Source organism: Orbicella franksi, chromosome 3 (genome assembly GCF_964199315.1).
Source record: "Orbicella franksi chromosome 3, jaOrbFran1.1, whole genome shotgun sequence".
NCBI classification, from domain to species: domain Eukaryota; kingdom Metazoa; phylum Cnidaria; class Anthozoa; order Scleractinia; family Merulinidae; genus Orbicella; species Orbicella franksi.
The window spans coordinates 31,420,650-31,441,760 of NC_138147.1; the positions used below are offsets into that span (position 1 = coordinate 31,420,650).

The following is a 21,111-nucleotide window of genomic DNA, read 5'->3' on the forward strand; positions in this document are numbered from 1 at the left end:
AGGATATTAATAATTGCTAAAACTACAACATGAAAATGGCCGTGTGAAAAACAATAGTGCTGAGAATAAAAAGACTACTACAGAATGTGAAGCTACCTATAGAAACCAAAAGGAAAACCATAAACTAACATGATTAAGTCAAAGGTTTTCCCCACCTAATATACATAACATGGATGTCCAGGATTTAATGCATTCTTTGGTTGCACTGTATTCTTAGTTCTCAAACTCATTAATAATTCATCAAGTTGAAACAAAGGAAATCAGAACCGTGACGGCGTCTGGATATCTGATCTCAATTAGCAGAGATTTTTTACGATTTTATTTCTTTGTTTTCTCCTCCGTTTTAGTTTCGGTTGAGAAGATATATCAAACACTCATGGCAGTGTTTGACCACATCTCCAAACACCTCGAAGTTCGTCAAAAATACTCCCCTGTGCGTCGTATTTTCAACTCTCTTCTCAGTGTTTGGAAATGTGGTCAAACATGGTCTTTCGTGTTTGATATATCACTTCCAATGTGCAGACCTCAATACATATAAGATTACACATTGTGTGTTTTGTGTTTTATAAACACCATTTTATTGAGGAACACAAACTATACTCAATAATTCCTAAGTACAGTGGGAAAAAAAACAGTCAGATAATTTCACAATAGAAGGCATTAAAAAAACCAATACTTCAGAGAGGCTCGATTACCAGTGGACCCAAGAGTGTGGCCGAAATTAAGCCTAAATTCATCTGAATGCACTTTCATAGTTACATATAAAATATACCCAAAACGTTTGCAGGGGCTAAATTCAATTTGTTTTTAAGTGTTAGTTTGTTAAGTGTGCACTTTAAATAGGGTAACACGAATTGACCCATAACCAATTCAAGGAATTTAAAGTAAGTTCCTCAGCGACACCGTAAGGTGTACACTTGGTCTTTTGTTCACAAATGAAAAGGAAAAATATATAATACCTAACAAGCACAAGCAATCTTAAAGCTGTTAAATTTAATTTCTAAACACAATATGGGCTAAATACTGTACATAAATGACTAACGACCATTTACAAATTTAATGACTATGATTGTAAAGGAGAGCCAATAGAAAATTCTCTCAATGTGACGAAAGTATGCTCGTGACTTACAGAACTATTTACAACTACCTTTCTTTTGGGTTGATAAGTATCTAGCATTTCAGCTAAAACCCACAAGTCATCTGCTCATCATTGCAGCATTTTAAAACTGCTCCTACTTGTAAGTTACCCAAAGGACAAATTTCCATTTTTCTTATTGTTTACACATTGTATGCAGTAATCAAAACTGGTGTGTTACGTCATCTTGTCACCATGACAAGATCGCATTGCTTGGTAACAAGCCTGCCAGTAAGTCCTCAGGGTTAGGGTCAAATCTCAAAGACCCCATAGACCATTTTACAGTTGTGTTACAGTTGTGTCAGTCAGTAACTTGGCTTTTGAATGGCAGCAAGGCTGGAGGTGACCTTGTTTTGATACAGACCTCACTGCTTTTGGTGGGCAAATCAAGTTGCTACTAGTAGGCATTTGAATGAAAAACCCAGAGACATTTGTCTCAAAGCAGGGTCACCTCCAGTGCCTCACTTGCATTTATGGGCCAGGTAACTGAGAACACGCCTGTAAAATGGCATATGGGGGACAAAAACAATGCTTGTTCCCTACATCTGAATATACTAGTTACCCCTTGACTCATTTGCATGACTCATCAGTGAATAACATGACCATAGTCATGATCTCACTCTGAAGAGTAGAGAGAACGACTAGATCAAGGTACTTAACAAATTACAAAAATATCATCTCCGATTTTCTATTCTAAATTATTTGATTCATATTGAGTGGCTACTAATTTAATATATAAACAGCTATCCTAGGTACTAGTAAAAACAAACATTTTGCCCAAAACAAGTTAAAAAATTATGTACCACCATTAATTCAGCAACATGGATGCGTACCAACGAATTTGAAAATTCTCCATAAATGCAACATGCATCACAAGATTTCCACTGCAAAATGTCAGAGATAATTATGCCACCATACTGAATCTTGCAGCAAAGAATAGATTCTTTGAACATGTGAATGGCTATATGCATGAGGTTTGCAACAGCACAAACACTGAAAGAGGTATTAATAGAATGGAATTCTTGCGATGCGTGCTGTAATTTAAAACAGCTACAATATACTGTACATTTCTGAAAGTAAAATCACCCTGAAATCAGAACTGCATCGAGCAGACCCATCACCTCATAAGCAGCTGACAACCTCAATAAGGCAAGCTTCCAACCTCATTAACTCCTAAGTGTAATATTTTCTTTACAATGAACCCAAATTGAGCAGACACCTCTATTAGCCGATAGTGTGATTAATCCACATATGGTATACATTTTAGCAGTACCCCAAGCTAGTCAGTGCCAATAGTAGGAGATCTTGCAAAATACCAATTCGCCACCTTAGAAACAAGAAGAAAACTGGGGCAATGATCTCACAAGTGGGGGTTTCATTAAGGGCCGGCCACTAGACAAATTGACCAGCTGTGAACAGAACTTTGCCATCGGTATTTTAACAGTCTTCTAACAAGTTGAGCTCATTTTAAGTCAAAGAAACCACAATTTTGCTGGTTATAGTGTGCAGTATTTCCCTGGTATCTTCAAATTGTGGAGCAAATTCACTCATTGATGCACTGTGAAATGTTGTGCATGAGAGCCCACTCTAAATATGTCATAACTATGAGCAAATCCACCTGCAATGATGGACTTGAATATTACAATTCAGTTATCCACAATATTCTTTTGTAGGCAACTGAGTGGTACTGATTTTGTGGTCCAAATTGATAGAAAACCCATTTCTACAAGAGTAGAATTTCAAATTTTTTCAGGGGTCCCTTGGTCCTAGAGGATTCCCTCCCGTTAAAAATTATATTGAAACCTTTAACAAGTGACTGCAACATGAGATTCACCCATTGCAAGATTTCTTCTTATCTCTAAGGTGGTGAGTAAGAAAAGTAAGAGGGATCATCATTTTCAGAACTATACAGCAATGTTACCTATATACATTAAACAAGTTGCCATTTACAAGATTATTGTCTCACACTGCTATTAAGGAGCTGCAGTTGAGCAAACACTCTCAAATTCTTTTAAGAGTTGCATGCAGTTAAGAAAACAAGGGCTGTCCTGCAGGACCTGGGATGGCAACTACCATTGTACTTATAAAGTACAGAATCATCGCTCCTAATCCATACACTACTACCACAATTCCAAGGGCTATCAGTGATGATTTCCAAGAAGCACGGAATCTAACTGGTGCAATGATACATAGTAGAGCTACGCATATTGTCAGGGTGAAGAAAATGGACACTGCAGTGTTGATGGCCAGGATCTGACCGAACTTCGCAAACAGCTGAATTACTGTCAGACATAAAGGTATTGATGCTACTATAGTTGTAATGGCTGAGCTAAGAATGGCAGTGCCGATGTGGGACACAGCGGCCAACGTCCTCCAGCCACGGATTTCCTGTCAAGTAAAAATAGACAAAATATAACTGTTGAAAGTGATTAACAAATAGTTACTTGGCTGAATGAAGATGGTTGTAAGTTATGTGCTGAATACACTATACAGTCAAAAGTACTATAAATCTTGCAAAGGTTTCTTTGTTATTGGTTTACATTGCTTTAGAAATGCTCATTGTTGAAGAGAATTGCATGGTTGAAAATCTAAAGTAACAGAGTCCAAAGTTTTTTAAAAAATCTTGACTGTTTGTTGAGTTTCCAATAATACCCTTATTAATGTCTGATGTACATTCATCTATCTGGAACCTTGATTGTCCACACTGTTGTCAGGATGACTGTGACACATTCATGATTGCAATGACCAGAGTGGGAGGGGGGGGGGGGGGGAGGTAACTCTACAGGGAATAAGGGGGAGGAGAAAATGCTGTTTCTAAGGTATTTAAGGTGGCTCAAAACAGTTTCCAGCACGTAGATTTTGATGGGTTGTTATAACCACTCTTTATCACTTGATGCTACAGTCATGGTATCAAAAAACTAACCAATTATTGGTGAACATGTTTGTATCATTTTTGCGACACAATAGGTTACCATAGCAACAGTATGACCTCCTAAAAACACTCTTAATTACAGCTTTAGGGGCTTATAATTCAAAAATGGCACAGTGAAATTTTCTTATACTATCAACTTGTGATAAGCATGATAAGATGCAACTTTTGGCAAAGTTTAAAAAATTCTGTGGGTAGGGTTCAAAGCCACCTTAAATTTTCGAAATGTTTTTCAAACATCAAACAAACCTTAGAAGAGTTCACATCTGGTATGGAATTTCCAGCCATAATGTAGCCTTCTACAAGATGGACACAGTAATCCACTGACGTGCCAACCAAAATGGACAGTGAAATGGCTTCCACTGCTCCAAGCTGCCAAGATGCCAGGTAAAATATGGCTACCACTGATGTTAAAACACCTTTGAGAAAAGTCATAGAAATTACAAGATGTTCTCTGCTGGTGTTGTAATCTTATCTGAACACAAATGCAGACAACTCTATTGACAATAGGTAGAGTACAAAGAAAGTCATGTCCAACAGTCTGGGACCGGTGAATTTTGCACTTTCATCATCATCAGTCCTCATCGCGCCATCAGATGCATAAGGCCATATTTTGCACTTTACCTTAAACATTCCCCCCAAAAACTACAATTTACCTTAAGTTCATCATGTCAACCTGGCACTTATGCTTTAGGCTTTATATTCTTTCAAACACTTTGTACTCACTCAAATATGTAATCAATGTTTGTCACTTAATCATAATTAATTATGCATGTTTCGCCTAGTTGTTATATACTCCTAACGGTTTTTCAATATTCTGTAACTGACGATGATGTTAGTAACATCGAATCATGTCTTAAATATTACAAAAAAAAATGTCGTAATCTTCTTAAAAGTCAATTGTAGTTTTTTGGGGAACATTTCACTGAAAAGAACTTTAGGAGATCAAGTTTGTGTAATAATTTAATTTTAAATTAATTAAAATTATAAATAAATCATGCTAGCAAAGACCTTTTGGGCGGCTTAATGGTAAGAATGACTGCCAGGCTAGTGCATCCTAAGAGGATACACCTTGCCCAAAGGGTAGCCCCAAAACATCTGTTTCTTTTGCACCTTCAATAAGGACCCCAAGTTATCAGGTGATAGGGAAACCATCAGAGGAAACTGGTGTTGTGCTTACTAGTTAATACATAGAGCATATTACACAGTGGCGAGAAGATATGAATTTTATGTTCGAGTGGCAAGAACAATATCTCACGAGTGAGCGAAGCGAACAAGTGAGATATTGTTCTTGCCACTCGAACATAAAATTCATATCTTCGAGCCAACGTGTAATGTTCTTTTCATTATATGGAGAAACCAATTCAACAAAAGCAAAAGGTGGGAATCGTGAGGTCATTGAACGATACAACACTCACAAAGGTGACATACGGAAAATACGCCACTTGGGTCCCGGATGAAGTGGCGTATGGAATCTACGAGTGGTTTAGTTCCAAGTAAAACACTCTTCTCCATATAATAAAGTAGAATACCAGTAACTCAAACTCTGAAGGGAAACGAAAAACAGTTAAAGTTAGTGGGGGTTTGAGTTATCGGGGTCGATTGAATATCCAACTTGCCATGTTAATAATTGATAGTTCACTGATTTTTCAGCACTTCAGTATACAGTACAGTGCAAATAAAACTTATCTCGTTAGAAATGTATGTGTACTTTTCATAACGTTCTGCGCTATAGCACTGTTTCATCCAGTATGACTCACAAGATCAGGCAATGACTGTCAAATATGTGAACAGTCAGTTGTGATTGAACTAATTAAAATTAAATTGCTGTAGTATTAGTTTTGAGTGTTTTTACTGATTACATGACAACAAAAAGTTAATGGGATGACATCCGTGGTGAGTTACATGAACCAGAATTCGAATTATCAGGGTAAATTTTGATCAAGGGTAATGAAATTCAGTTCGAATTAGCAGGGAATTAGAGTTATCCGAGTTTGAGTTAACCGAGTTAAAATGACTGAAAAGTGGGGTGAAATCCAAGGAAAATGGCACTTAGTTCAAGCTAGTGGGGGAGTTTGAGTTATCCAAGTTTGAGTTACTGGGGTTCTACTGTATATGCATTTAATTGACTTAATGACGAATTGACATGGTGATGGACAACATACCTAATATAGTGATCATTACAATCAATGTAAGGAAGAAGTTGGCTGTGAAGACAGCAACAGAGCCCAGACACAACACAAGTGAGAATACAATGCCGTAGATGGCACTGTTAACAGCAATGACTTCAATGAATGTGACAACCCACTCTGAGCTGGATTGGAAAGCTGACTGGAAACCCTTAGGGAAGGAGCCAGCACTGAGTTCCTCCTTCAAGAAGTTGTTCCATTTATCAAAATCTTTTACTTTCTCCTTGGAAGACTTGCCCATGAAAACAGTCTGTACGAAGGGTCAGAACAATCATTAATTCAAGTGATTTCATTCTGCCAAATTTCAGTCATTAAGAAGTTTAAAAAACTAAAATTCATTTTCAATTGAAGTTTAAAAAATTTGAGAGATCAAGTCTCACTCAACTAGTAAGTTAATTTTTTTATTGTAAGCTACTTGTCATTAACATGTAGCCTTTGTCGCCAGGGATGCGTTCACATCACGATTAAACCTTAAATTTACACTTCCACTTTGAAAAGTTAAAGAAATTGTTTGCAAAAAAAATGTTTTTCAGTCCAAAATCAGTAAGTAGCCAGGCCTCCAGCTTACAGCCAGGCCTCTGGCTAGTTTCCAGTTCCTACAGTTGGACAGTTCAAATTAACAGAAATCTCTGTAACAGCCTTTTAACTCATCTTTCCATTTGCACAGTTACAAGGGTGCAATTTAGGAAGACAGCTGAATTTATAAACAAACTTGTCTATGACCAAACAAAAAGATGGCGTATAATAATACCCATTTACTTATTACAGTAAGTTGTTTTGATAGAGTGATTCACCCAAGGAACAATTCCTCCAAATCTGTAAAACATACCGATTCAAATGCCATCTTCATCCAAAAGGTGTAATTTCCATAACGCCTGTCTTTAGATGGCATTCTCATCAGCTTAGCACGCGATTTCCCTGACATACTGAATGTTGGTGCCTTAATGTCTACACAGTCTTTAATCCAGGGATCATGAGGATTCTGCTGTCTGTGTACTTTAATGTAGTCCAGTATCCACAGAGGGAAGCAATCTGCTCCTCCTTCTTGAACCAGTTCCGTGTTGTCACTCAGAACTTTGCATAGTCGGCAAGTGTACTTGATGAAGTTCGACCAGCTGCTTAACAACATGTCTGTGAATTCGTAGTCTGGAATAACCTCACCCTACAAAAGAAAAGACGCTTAAAAAGAAATATGGACTTTATTTGAAGAAAAACAGCACTTGGAACCCACTGTGAATATAACAATAAACCATCCCTGGCTACAGCTTTGGGGAATTTTGGTTTTAAACAATTATTTCAAAAAGGCACAAAACAGTTAAGTTAGTTTTATTATTTATTTTTATTAAGAGGAAATCTGATAGAAAATCGAGCAATTTCAGTTTTAGTGGACAAAAATCTGGTACCAGAATAATTTCAAGTATTTTACAGGCCTTTTTACATTTTCTTAAAGCTAAAGATATAAATAGTTGCCTGAAATAACCGAAAACAATTTGCCATGGGAACAAGAGAAAATAACTTTCAAAGTTCAGAGAAATTGTGCAAACACAGGTAAAATTTCGTCCTCCGTTTCATTTCACTAGTACTTTCAAGTGTTTCGTGCAAAGTTCAACATTCATTTTTGACATTTGGTGTTGCTAGAAATGATTTTTTTTTTGAAAAGATATTTAAGACAGTCGTACAGAAGTTTGCAATATGATGTAAATAATCTTGGTACTAGGTTTTTGTCCACTTGTTACTCAAACTTCTGGTGGATTCCATCTTAATAAGTTAAATCCCAGCTATTACTTTTGAGGAAACTTATTGATAAATATGCTCCTTTTTCTTTACATAATGGATAACAATTAAATTAATGATGTTGCCAAAGACAGTGGATGACAACAATAATGTTACTTGGTGACTTGTGAAACTTCCTTGTCATTTTAGCTCACCTTCGATTGACAGCAAGGCAAAACTAAAAAAATTATCATTGCATCATCACCTCTTCTGGGAGTTTTCATATTAAGTAGTACCTTTTGCTCAATAACATGTTCTCTGGTTATCCTGCTACGGTCAATTTTCTTTAAACCAAGTATCACGTAGACAGTCGATGATGAGTCCACGATGGGTTTTGCAACAGCATTGCAAGGATCAGGACACAAAGGATCAGGCGTAGCCAAGGTTGCATTTGACAAAGGTGTGGAATCAACATCATTTCCAGAATTGCCTGGTACAAAACATGAGAAAAAAAGTATGCAAGTCCAAGTACTGTACTACTTATTATTGATATCTGATGCCAGAACTGTAAGATGCACTTGGGCAAACTAGTCAACACCTTTCCATTTCAAACCATTTACTTATGATTACTTCGACACTCAAATAAGGCTTAATTCATTATTCATTTTCACCATTCGTTCTGATTTGCATCCATGCAGCATGCAGCATGCAGCATGCTTGTATACAAGCATGATTGTATCATAACAGTGATTCTCACCTGGTTTTGACTTTCGTGTTCCAGGCATGCCATTTGGGGTCTTGGATCGATCTGTGACAAAATAAACAAATTAATAAAAGAAAACACTTTTACTGCAAGTAGACAACTCATCAAGTAAAGCTTGTCGAATAAAATTGATGACACTTCATCACTAGACTGATTGTTGAATATTTCTTTGAACTGGCTGCTTCAGAGGTACAGTGTACATCAAAACAATGTCACCTTGTCCATGGGAGCCTTTTCTTACTAAACAGACTAATCCACATAAGAATTTTTCGAGAGCATCGCCATAACATTTATGTAGATCACTCATCAGTCTAAGGATCTTGATATAACACTCACTTGGTTTTTGAGTAAGAGGTTTAGTTGGTTTCTTTGTGCTCTTTGTTTGAGGTCTACAAAGTAAATCAATTGAAATCATTAAAAAAAGACAGAGTTAAAAACTTAGTTATTAATTTATCAACAAAAAGAACTTTCTATTAATTTTTCCTGCATAGCATGGATATAAAACCACACATACACTGTATTAGTGAAAACATTGAACATGGAGTGCTGAAACTGCTATCTTAAGACTACAATCATGGACTGAAGTCTTGGGACAAATTTGCACTTTTGGCACTTTTGTGCACATGCCAGATGCAAATACAACTTTATCTGCCTAACCTCGCCCCCCACCCCACATACAATGTTGAAAACTGGTACCTGCAATTTCACCTGATTTTCAACATTGTATTGGGTGGGGAGGGGGAACAGCAATGCGTTTTAAAAGGATACAGCAGCTTTTTGTTTTCAAACTTCAGTTCTAGAACACACATATTAAATTCGTTACTTTACATAAGTGTCCCAAGGACTTTCGTCCATGATTGTAGGTTTATACTAGAGGAAATTGTCCCGGAGTCGTGAAGAATCCAGGACATTCTAGAACTGGTCAGGACTGGTTTTGCCGTTAACACACAAGAGGACGAATCCGAAATAAAAACTCCCTGGTTAGGTCATGTCTCTGAAGATTTTGAATCCAGAATTGAAAGTGAGAATTTTGAATCTGGACACCTTTGGATCCGGAGTGCTTTGTCATGTAAATGACTTTCTCTCGAATCCGGATGTCTTTCTACCTGCAATCTTTGAGTGTGTGGTAGAACCAAAATGGCGGATCTAGTAATGTAGTCACAGTCGTGGTCACATTGATGGCAGTCGCTGGTTGCCTTATTTCGTTACAGGTCTGGGGAATCACTTAAATGGGAAAACTGATACCACATTCCTCAGAAACCAAAATTATTGACGCAAACAACATTGATGGCCTTCCTACTTTATCAGAGAAGACGAAGATGTCATGACTGAAAACCATGACAGTTCTGGATACGACCAGAACAAATGCCTGGTGGGACTTGTAACATGATGGGCAATGGGTTTTACAGAGGACAGCAAAGAAATGTACCAAGAATCATTAACAATGCATGTGCACAGCCATTGTATAGTTCATTAAAACTTTTGTTTAGCAACGTTCCCATTGCTGTTGCCATTATGGTTTTCGTAAACTCCCTAATGACAGAAAAAAAGTAACCACAAGTTACCTACACAGTGCTGGAAATAATTTTCCTTCTTTAACAGGACATGTGTCCTTTCAAATCTTCATTTTGGTCGGACATCTTATCAATTTGACCGGACGATAATTTGCATTATTGATTAGCATAATTAATTAGCATAATAAAATTTATTGACATACTGTAAAGATTTTTAATACAAATCGTTCAAAACTGCATTTAAATTTGATTTATTTATCATTTATGATGATCATATGACTTAATCTACAAGATGACTGCACAGATCTCTCCTGGTTATCTCCTGATTATATGTTCTTCAAGCAAACCTGGTTTCCTATTGAATTTTACCATTAAAGGGACACAGTCAGCTTTAGGACCACGCTGACTTGGGCAATAGTTTTCTCACTTTGAAAAAAGTTCACCTCAACTTGGAATCAAAGTACATCTAGAAATCCACTTCAATCTTTGCAGTGTTTTTCTTGATTTTCAATCGTTCACTGAAAAACCTGTTTTTGAGTGTGCTTTTGCTCAATCCTATGACATTATTTTTATCATATTTGGTTAAAAACAGTATGGATCGCATCCCTGTGATATGCAAATTGGCTATGAAATGGTATCTAATGAGCATATGCACCAGCTGACTGGGTCCCTTTAAAGCAGGAGCCCATCACTAGGAGTATACAACTACCCCAATTATTCCTGTCCCGGTGTTTTCACAGACTGATCTATTTTTAGTTTGAATTTACCACGAATTCAGCCCCCCCCCCTCCCCAGGAACCTCAGTGACCAATCACAAGAATGGACTTTATAATTTCACCAGAAGATTAGGTCGACATGTCCACCTGAGGCCGCCATTTTTCTCTTTACTGATTCGAGCTCATATAGACCGGAACTGACCTTTTTAGTGGGAAAGGAAGCCTAAAAAGAGACCATTCTGTAAAAATGCCATGACATAGGCTCAGTATGGGAGTTGGAGGCTCGTAGTGATGTGCTCCTGACCAAAGTTGACTCAAGGATACAAGCATGAAGTGCTCACAGCATATCACAATGCACATAGTGCATAATAGGGAGATTTCTGAAGAGTATTTTATTTGGCAAGTACAGGAAGGATGAACACTTCTACTTTATGATATGGCAGAAGCCCATAATGGGCTCCTGGATATGGCTGAGACTATCAGAGTCAAGGGCCTAAAATTAAAAAAAAATCTTGAGTCGCCATTTGGCAACTAAGTGATAACAATCAAGTAGGAATTTTACTCAGAAAAGAACTCAATGCATAAAATCTGTAAAGAAAAACATTTCAAGACATTTTTGGCCGCTACTTTTGTGTACGTAGCTAATGTAATGTCTCTGAAGGATTCATGCACTTCAAGAGACACAATCGGTAGGCATACATGACGTACCCAATGCTCAAGGGTTTGCAATGCATTATAAGTTGATTTCAAACACAAGCAGCCATGTGCAAGTTTTCCGATGCGAGGGAATCCTTTACAGCAAAGCAAAAGGATAGATTGCTTTCTTTTCTTATGCTGAATGCTATAGAAACAAAGGACTTTCACTATGTAGTTCTGGAAGGACATAATATCTGAGAAAATAACCGTTATTGATTGTCAACACATAGAAACGTAGTCGCCATTACGGTAGCCTTTGAATGCAGACGTATTTTCGGCTGTTGACCAGAATTTTATCCGTAGTGGCGACCATACCAGTCGCAATTTCGAGCCTTTTAGCAATGTATCTAACCAAATTTTATGGATGGACAATAACTTGGTGTTGGTAAAATGTTCGGATATCATGTCCGATCATAATGTGAAATTGGCCGGACATATTCAAAATTTGGTCGGACAATGTCCGATGACCGACTGTTATTTCCAGCCCTGCTACAGTCACTGTAGGCAGTAACCACACTACAAACATGACTTACTTTAAAGAAGAGGTCTTTTCTGAAGGTTGTGCTGGGCTAGATGACTTCCTTCTCTGTTGAGTAGTTGTCTTTTTAGTCGGAGCAGGTGTAGCTTTTGGAGTTTTTGGCCCCAGTATGTTTGTCTTGTGGTGTGACCCTGACTGTTCTGCAGTTGCAGGTGATGGCGTAGGTGTTGATGTTGGTGTTTTAAGGATGTTGGATTCTTTACGTTTTTTTGTGGTGGGGGTTGACGCGGTTATAGGATCATCAACAAAATTTGACTGAATGTTCTTTGCAATCAGTTCTGGAGCTACATTATTCACGTTTAATGAGTCACTGCTCATGTTGTACTTGAGATCCAGCAGCTGCTGCAAATTGGTGCTTTCTTTGAAAAATGCAGGTGGTTTAGTAGACGGCTGGATTTGTACATCCAAGCCTATGGATGTTCCAAGCATGATGATAAACACTACCAGGACAACAAAACGATACTTCTGTATTGGAACAGCTAACCAGTGATACAAAACGGCCTGTAGTCCGCACCAGCAATGGGAGCTGCTGTGCTGGCGTTGCTGAGAAACTGCTGGTCTTGACTGTGATGCTCTGTTACGCATTAGTGGTACCTCTTGATCAAATGTACTGTTTGGATCATCATACATAGCCAAGTCAGTATCACTGGAACTCGGAGATGGGTTTTGTGAGGTAGGAGGACTGCTGTCCAATTGAACAAGCATTGAGTCATCATCATCTTGTGTTGGTCTTCTTATTGAAAGTTCCATCACTTCTGAAGAGGATGAGGTAGAGGAATGCTGTTCTGCAGGGTTCCTGTCATTCCCTGATAGAAACTGGACAATGTCATCTGTAAAACAGAGTCATAAGCAATTAAGAAAGAAGACTTGCAATAATTATTAAGGTGCACAGTCCAGAAAAGTTAGCTGAGGTTGTTAGTGAGCATGTTTAAGATGATATCTGCAGAACATTTGAGCAACAATGGCAAAAATTAAGTTACCAAAAAAACTTCATGGCATGGTAATATTTTGAATACAGTTTAGAAGAACTTTTCGAGACTTAAGCTCTCAAGCTGACCCCGCAAGAGAAAATTGAACTTGAAGTTATCCATATTTCAATTAAAACAGAAGTTTCACGTTAGTTAAAAACACAATAACCCACGCTTAAAGCATTCTTACGAGGTTTGACATTAACTTTCTCGACAATGCTTGGGAATTTAATCGTGGGGTCCCCTAGAGAAATGAACTCAAGTGAGTTGTTTTAAATAGTATTCCAAAAGTTACTGTGCTATGAGTAGATTTTTAGTAAATAATTTTTGTACTTATTGCTTGAACTTTGAGCGGAATCCGTCTTAATTTTTTTTAGCAGTTCTCTCTTCATCCTGTAACTCAAAAGCACCTTTTCAGAGTGCATACTTACCAGGCAGACCAGAACCTCCACTGCCAAAGATGCAACCCATCCACCCAAATAACAGCTGATATAGTAGTGCTTCCCACTTTGCAATGTAACGATGCCACAAATTAAGGGCAGGGGGGATGGTACAGAACACAGTCAACCAACAGCTGCCTACTATCAGTGCCATGAACAGGCCAAAGTCATGAATTGCAGGCATCTGTATGACACAACATCATAAAAAAATGAAGTACAAAAATTATGGTAAACTTGGGTGAGTGGTTTCTGTCACATGAAATAACTACTCTCTTTCTTGATGGGTGCTCTTTATACCTCATTGAACCTTTTTGGTACACTTGTACAGCAGAATATCATGCCAGTGTGGTTAAGCCTTGATTCATATTTTTGGCGAGTTTGGTGTTGCCAAAGTACCCAGCAGGGCCAAACAAGCCTGACATGCTATTAAAGCATACCTAATTATATAGCTGCATCAAAATCCAATATTGCCAACAGATCTATTTTTTATTAATTTTTGCCAACTGTCCAAATTTAAAAGAAATTGGATAGTTTTTGCTCAAACATTTAGTTTAGCTTTGAACAAACTGTCCAATTTGAGAAAAATCTGGATACCTTCCATCAACCAATCAAATGTCAAGATAAATAAACGAACCGAGTATTGGCCAATCAGGTTGCAGCTATTATCACTACCATCAAACGTCAGCCAACGATGGTAGCTCACTAAGGTTTATTATATTTTGATAATGGTGGAATTTCCCGACTTTTCTCTCCACCCTTTTGGCGTCTCAAACTTTCAATTGGAGTCTTCAGCTAGGTTTGCAGAGATAGATGGTACTGATTTACTCGAGATGAGGGACAAAAACCACAACTAGAACACTCAAACAAGCACAAAAACCTGGGTTAAAGTGCTTGACCTGAGGCGTACTGAGCGAAGCAAAGTGAGAAAGGTTGAGGAGATATTCCCGAAGACGAGCTTGACCACGTTCTTTGCCAATTTTATGTAGAGTTAAGACAGCAAAATGGAGATGAATACGAGCCAGATAGCCTTGTTGTTATGCAAGGCTCCTCAGATGGCCATCTAAAATACAACGGCAAGAGTTACAGCATACTACGAGTCCGTAAGTTCGCCATGTTCATCTGTTTTTGGATGCTATATAATTAATAGGTAACAGGACTACATGCTTGTCCAATTTGAAAATAATTGGCCAGCATGTAGTCCTATTACATATACAAATAGGTGTGATTACATGTAGCTACTTTGGCCAAAACTCTGCCCACAGTGATATTGAAGAATATCAGGACATTTAACAAGACTTCTGATTTTACATAGCGTACAGTGAATAACGAAACAGCTACATACATACATCCATACATACTTTATTGGCTCGTCCCCACTGGGCTTTTCAGAGTCAAAGCTACTTGGGTAGGCCTCAGTTATCACTTATAGTGTCTCTCTTGGAACAGACCTGTCTTTGCTAATTTATTTTACCTACAGTAACTAAGAATATAATATCTTTGTTTCCAACCTTACCTGAGAAAGGCAGTTGGCAGCAAATGCAACAGATGTAGTAAATGACGTGAAGAACGTCGCTTTACCAGCAGTGCTGATGGAATGAAGCATGCGAGCTTCCAGACTTCTAGCACTGTGTGCTTGACGAAAAGTGTTAATGAAGACGAACACATCATCCACCCCAATACCAATAATGATGAAAAGTGAAATGCCACTGAGAATCCCAAGACTCTTCACCTTGAATACAATGCGGAATAGGTAGTAAGCCAAGCATAGGGGTGTTGCAATACTGATGATACCAAAAATAGTCAGGAAAAGGGAGAAACGTGTGAATATGAATACAAATGCTGCAACAAAAAGAATCGTGAAGAGTGCCAGTGTGATGTCTGCCCACAATGTTTTATCCACCTCATAATCAAAGATTGTGCTTCCACCATACAATAATCGCACTTTGCTGTTGATAAAAACAGACAAGACAGTTTACTCACAGATGGGTCAGGTTTAAGACAGTTCATTTGAAACAAAACAATTAACCCACAGAACGGTTACTTGAAAAACAGTTCATTTGAAACACTAACCGGACCTAAATCGGTAAGCCATGGTTCTGTACATGGGTGGAGTAACTTAAATTCTCTAACAGCACATAGTCTTGTAGATCTTTTCCTAATTTGTATGCCTGCTTAGAACAAGTGCGGATGAATAATTGAAAGGGAAAATTTTCAGATCTTGCCAAAAAAGCTGTCTTTACTCAAAGTTCACTGTTTGCAGCATAGAACTTCCGGACAGATGGTTTTTGTTTCATTGTTCATCATTTATGTTGATATCTTCATCTGAGTCCCCTCCTAGTCCTGTTTGGTAACTGACTATCATACAACTTGATCTTGCTAAATTTATCCCACTCATGTTATATCACATCATGGGACGTCCTTTAGACTTAACTCAATAACCCCATTACACATATGCTCACCACAATGAGAAATCAATTAACATTACAAATGGCTAGAAATAATTGAAGGGGTGAGTGCAAAACCATGCTAAGTGACGATTTGGGTGAAAAAAAAAAATTTTGCAAAAGGGCTTGAATTTTTGCATGTGGTCTTCAATGTAGTAGAAAAACATGGTCCTGTATTTTTCCCGCTGGTTTTTGCTTTGTTTATAAAGACGCCGCTAGGAAAACCGAGTGGATTTTTTGCATACGCAATATCTCGAAAATGAAGCGAAGCTTAGCGGAAAAACTACGGGACATTGCTAAACATACCTAAACAAAACTGCATGCAAAATTTGGAGCGTTCTCACTTTTTTTTTTCAAGTTCACTTTTGATTAAAATACCTAACGCCCTTTTCCCGCCGAGGCCTTCAAATAAACGAAGCCGGGCCTTTGTTATGATGAACAGAGCCGATCCTTTGTTGTAATAACCAAGCTAAGCCTTTGTTATAAGTCGAAGTCTCGCCTCGGTTTATCATAACAAAGGATTGGCCCGCCGCGACCGCAAGGACTTTGATTTCACTTAGAAAGCAGCAAAATGTCAATTTCATGCAACGTATAAACTCAAAAATGTTGATTTTAAGTCAAAAAAGGTTTAAATGTTGATTTCACATTAACACATGACGGCAAGGAGGTTGATTTCTCTTAGAAACCAGCAAAATGTCGATTTCATGCAACGTATAAGCTCAATGATGTTGATTTCAGGTCTAAATAGGTTTATATGTTGATTTCACGTTAATGTGTGACGGCAAGGATGTTGATTTCACTTAGAAACCAGCAAAATGTCAATTTCACGCAGTGCATAAGCTCAATGATGTTGATTTCAGGTCTGAATAGGTTAAAATGTTGATTTCACGTTAACGCTTGACAGCAAGGATGTTAGTTTCACTTAGAAAACAGCAAAATGGTAATTTCACGCAACCTATAAGCTCAATGATGTTGATTTCATGTGAAAACGCTCTAAAAACAGGGATGACAGATTAACAGATTAACCCTTCTGCGCAATGTATGGGTCTCCGTACATCTGCATGCCCGCGGATACCAGAAGCTCAAAACACTACAAATCATGCCGATTTGAAATAAAATCAACGCAACCTGGATCATAGATCTATGTTACAATCGATCGCTACTTGTTGGCCATTATTATGTTTCAACAATCTAGTTACCAGTTCGAGAAACATCCACAGAACGTGATCGCAATGCATGCCGGGAAGGGTCTTTACACCTCATGTGCGGGAAACATGGCCGTCGATACAAAACAAATTTTATAAGTCTAAAACCAGTTCTCGCTTTCCAAACTTTGATGCTAGCAACGCTTGGCAATTGGGCCACGGCTCACCAGAGGGTATTTTTCTTGGGCAAGAACTGCTCTTGGACTTTGCTGCCTGGCTCGATCTGACTTTGAACGCCGATAACACGATTATGGTATATCAGCTGCCTTTGAAGTTTCAGAACACATTTTGATTCTTTAAAACGTGCTGATGACTTACAGGTTTATCCAGACTTTATGATGCCTCTCAACCACCAGGCAGGCATACAAGGTACTTTAAAACAATGCTTAAGATATTAGTTGACAGAGGTCTAATGCGGCACATCTCTTTTTCGTTTGATGTATTTCGTTTGACGCTCGATCGATTCACATGTTGTGTTCACGTCACAATAAACGATGTAAACAATCTGTTCCCAGATTTCCGCGCTATATATGCTGTGAGATTTGATTTTGACTTCATACACTATAAACAGTCTGCCTGTTTGCTGTTCAACAAATAAACTCCTAAAGACATGGCTAGGAAAAGCCAAGTATTTTTGCATACGTTATAACTCGAAAACGAAGCAAAAACCAGCGACAAAAATACAGGGCCGCGTTTTTCTATTACATTGAAGACCACATGCAAAATTTCAAGCCCTTTCGCAAAAATTTTTTTTTCACCCAAATCTTCACTTAGCATGGTTTTGCACTCACCCCTTCAATTGTGAAGTGTCATTTTCCGCTTGTTACAGTCAGAGATTTCTCTGTCACTGGAGTCACACAGTCTAATAGCCAAATCAGAGAAGACACTTTTGCAGAAACAAGAAAGTCCTGAGTCAAGCCAGATGAGAAAGTCACATTTAACTTTAATAGAAGCAAAACTTGCTTTATACCCTATTCAAGGAAGCAAAAAAACATTTTTTTTGATAAACTTCAGGAAAATGTTTTTGTGCTTAAGAGGTGCAATTTGCTTCCAAAACATGCTTCTGCATAGCCCCTAAACTTTGTGAGATTAAAACTTCCAAATGTTTTCACAGAGTTCCTAGTTTAGCACTCTAGAAAGCCTGGCAGGAACAGATGATAAGTTAGATGTACATGTATGTTTATAAACTGGTTGTTATCTGCAACAACACTGTGATGCTTGAAGCTCTATAGCTCTAAACAAGATCAACAACCATGTCCCATCTGCTTTCATCTTTTGTTTTCCGTCAAGCATCACCACTGATGCAACTGTCAAAATTTGCATATTTACCTACAATTAGTCCTTTCAAAGTCTTTGCTGTTTTGCTTTTATTATCCCTGTGTTTGGTGGAATGGAAACGTAATTGTCTAACCTTAGTGATCTTGACGACGATTTGCAAGAATTTACATTCAAATAAGTTTTACTTGGTGCCAAAAACAGTGTGTAGCCACAGAATTATAAATCCTTGCGGCATCTACATTCAGTTTTGCCACCTGTACCTGTATATCTGCTCAAATTTTGGGAAAAACACTAAATAATATTGCACGGAAACAAGCGAAGAATGCGGAGTTTCATGCTTCAAAGATTTGGCCCGTGACGAGGCAGTTTTCACAATATCTTTACTGACGACAACAAGAGACTTTATATTTTAATTTGTTTTGAGGATAAAAATATTTTGGTCTTTCCTAACTTTCGATCGAAAATAATCACATCGTTTCAATTGCAACAAGCCCGCCCAAATGTTCTCCAAAAATCTCGTGACGAAGATGACATCAAGTTTAAATTGTTACATGGAGAGTTTCAAGAGTCGCTTTCTATAACATGCACCTTGAAAATAACTAAATAAAAAGCCAAGAGCCTTTGTTTGTACTCAACCAAAGGGATTTTGCGATTAATGCCTAAAAGAGCGGATTGAAAATAGTTGTACGGAAGAACATGTATGATTGCATAATATACTCACTTTGTTGACAACTTCTTTAACCCTTCGACATACTTCACCAAATATCTTTTGAATGCTTTAGTTTGAGTACGTTTGCTACCCCCAGACTTCAAAGGGTAGCCAAACTTCAATTCAGCACGTAAGAATCGACTTTTCTGGTTATCTTTCGAAAAAGAACCGTCCACAAACCAGTAGGTGAAGGGTTTAGTGAGAAGTAGCTGCAAACTGTCTTTAATACTTGCTTCCGTGAGGTTATATCTCGTACCGCCGTCATTCATACCTCGACCGTCGTATATCCGCATCTCTTGAGCGACAGAAGGGAAAAAGAAGTCTACTAGGGAGATTGGAGGAGTGCAGTTATCTTTAAGAAAAGGATCTATCTGCGCCACTTCCCATTTCCAACAATAGTCGGTGAAACCTTCTTGGTTCATGAGACTTTGCTCAATTTGATGAATACTTTCGAGCCTCTCTTTTGTGAAGATGTTCAAGTCGTCGTCTCCAATAGCCAAGTAAACAAGCTCCAAGGTCCATGCAGCTTTCTTTTGATAATTAGGACCTGATTTACTCGTCGATCTGTGTGGCGATCGTTTCTCTCTTCCCAATGAAGTTGCCTTAACTTCCTTCGAGAGCTTCGAGGCAACGGAAATCATATCCTCCCGTTGCGAGCTGATGTGCCCCGGAATCTCAAAAGATTCTAACGACTTGTCTATAACCAAATATTCACCCCTGACTACGTAATCCTGATGAAAAACGTAGTAACCAAGTCCGAAAGGAATGAGTATGGCAGCAAGTAAAATCACCACAGATACCACAGGGTGGACATAGATTTCCATGAGGCCATTGACTGGCAGTCTTTGTGCTTCGACTCGAATTCTTGCGCTACCGGTACCGCGACAGAAAAACTCTCGAAACGACGTGAAACCTGACTTCGGCTGGTGAAAAGACAAGGTTGGTTCTGTTAAAGCTGGGCCCACCGTTAGACTATCACTACTAAGTCCTAAGTTCTCGCTATCGGTTCCACGGAAGAGTTTGGAGAAGTCGTCACTTTCTTTTCGCGAATGTCCCGCTTGCATGGTGCTTATGTGATGCGAACTGCTTGCCTTCCTGGTTCTGAAACTCCGCTAAAGTCAACTTAAAATCAACATAAATAGACGCCAACGCTTGCAGATGTTCAATAGGTCTTCAAAACCATTCTCTTTGCATACAGCATCACGAACCCTCAAGCTTCGTCGGCTTCCATCTTCGCATCGCGGCACTCAAGCCGGGACTTTGTGTTAGGAATTATTGGTCACGTGATGTTATTTATTTTGTTTGCGTGATGACATATGGCTCAAGTTTCACCGGAGGGCAAAAACATTCCCGCGAGATTTGCCTAAAAATAATTTTTTCCATCTTTGACAAAGAAATTTGACGTGTAATAAACATAAAACTTTAAATATGAGCCAATATTAACATTGCTATTGTTTAAAGAGAAACAATTTTAATTTAGACACTGAAGCGAAGAACTTTGTACATGGGTAACTATTACATGCTGAAAAAAGACAAAAAGTCTTTGAACGGCTTTTGTCATCGCTGAAGGAAGACCAGTTGACTTTGGTGTGGCCATCTCTCGAATAATCAAAATCTCTTACTGGGTGATTTTTGAGTGAAATTTCTTTCATGAATACAGGAGAGGAGCAATACGAGACTTCCGTTCGTAAGATTTGTTTTCAGAATAAATTCCCAAAGGAGAGATTTCGGTTTAATATTGTTTATGCAAATTCACAACGACACGCAAACTACGTATGTTTTTAGAGTTCTGTGTTTATTAATTTGATCCAGTCCCACACTGAAAAAAACTTTTCTTATAAAAGCTCGAATTCAATAAAAAACAAAGCGAGTGT

General features: G+C 38.2%; 1 protein-coding gene across 1 annotated transcript; it reads right to left on the minus strand.

Moving 5' to 3' along the window:
• Positions 1-974: 974 nt before the first annotated feature.
• On the minus strand, positions 975-20,573 carry LOC145482012 (protein dispatched homolog 3-like). The gene is made up of 11 exons (XM_081460592.1): positions 19,250-20,573; positions 15,115-15,547; positions 13,593-13,785; positions 12,189-13,023; positions 9,066-9,118; positions 8,724-8,774; positions 8,263-8,456; positions 7,083-7,415; positions 6,230-6,503; positions 4,314-4,483; positions 975-3,523 (listed from the first exon to the last, which is right to left on the minus strand). The coding sequence occupies exons 1-11, from the start codon at positions 20,299-20,301 to the stop codon at positions 3,164-3,166; spliced, it is 3,948 nt and encodes a 1,315-aa protein (XP_081316718.1). The 5' UTR covers positions 20,302-20,573; the 3' UTR covers positions 975-3,163.
• Between the last annotated feature and the right edge of the window lie 538 nt (positions 20,574-21,111).

Bases quoted from the DNA above. Each gene is read 5' to 3' on its own strand.
- LOC145482012 (XM_081460592.1), bottom strand. From the start codon at position 20,301: ATGCAAGCGGGACATTCGCGAAAAGAAAGTGACGACTTCTCCAAACTC. The intron at 8,775-9,065 runs GTGAGTGTTATA...ATTTTGTCACAG, and splicing joins ACCTCTTACTCAAAAACCAA to ATCGATCCAAGACCCCAAAT. The intron at 3,524-4,313 runs GTTTGTTTGATG...TTTACTTGACAG, and splicing joins CAGATGTGAACTCTTCTAAG to GAAATCCGTGGCTGGAGGAC.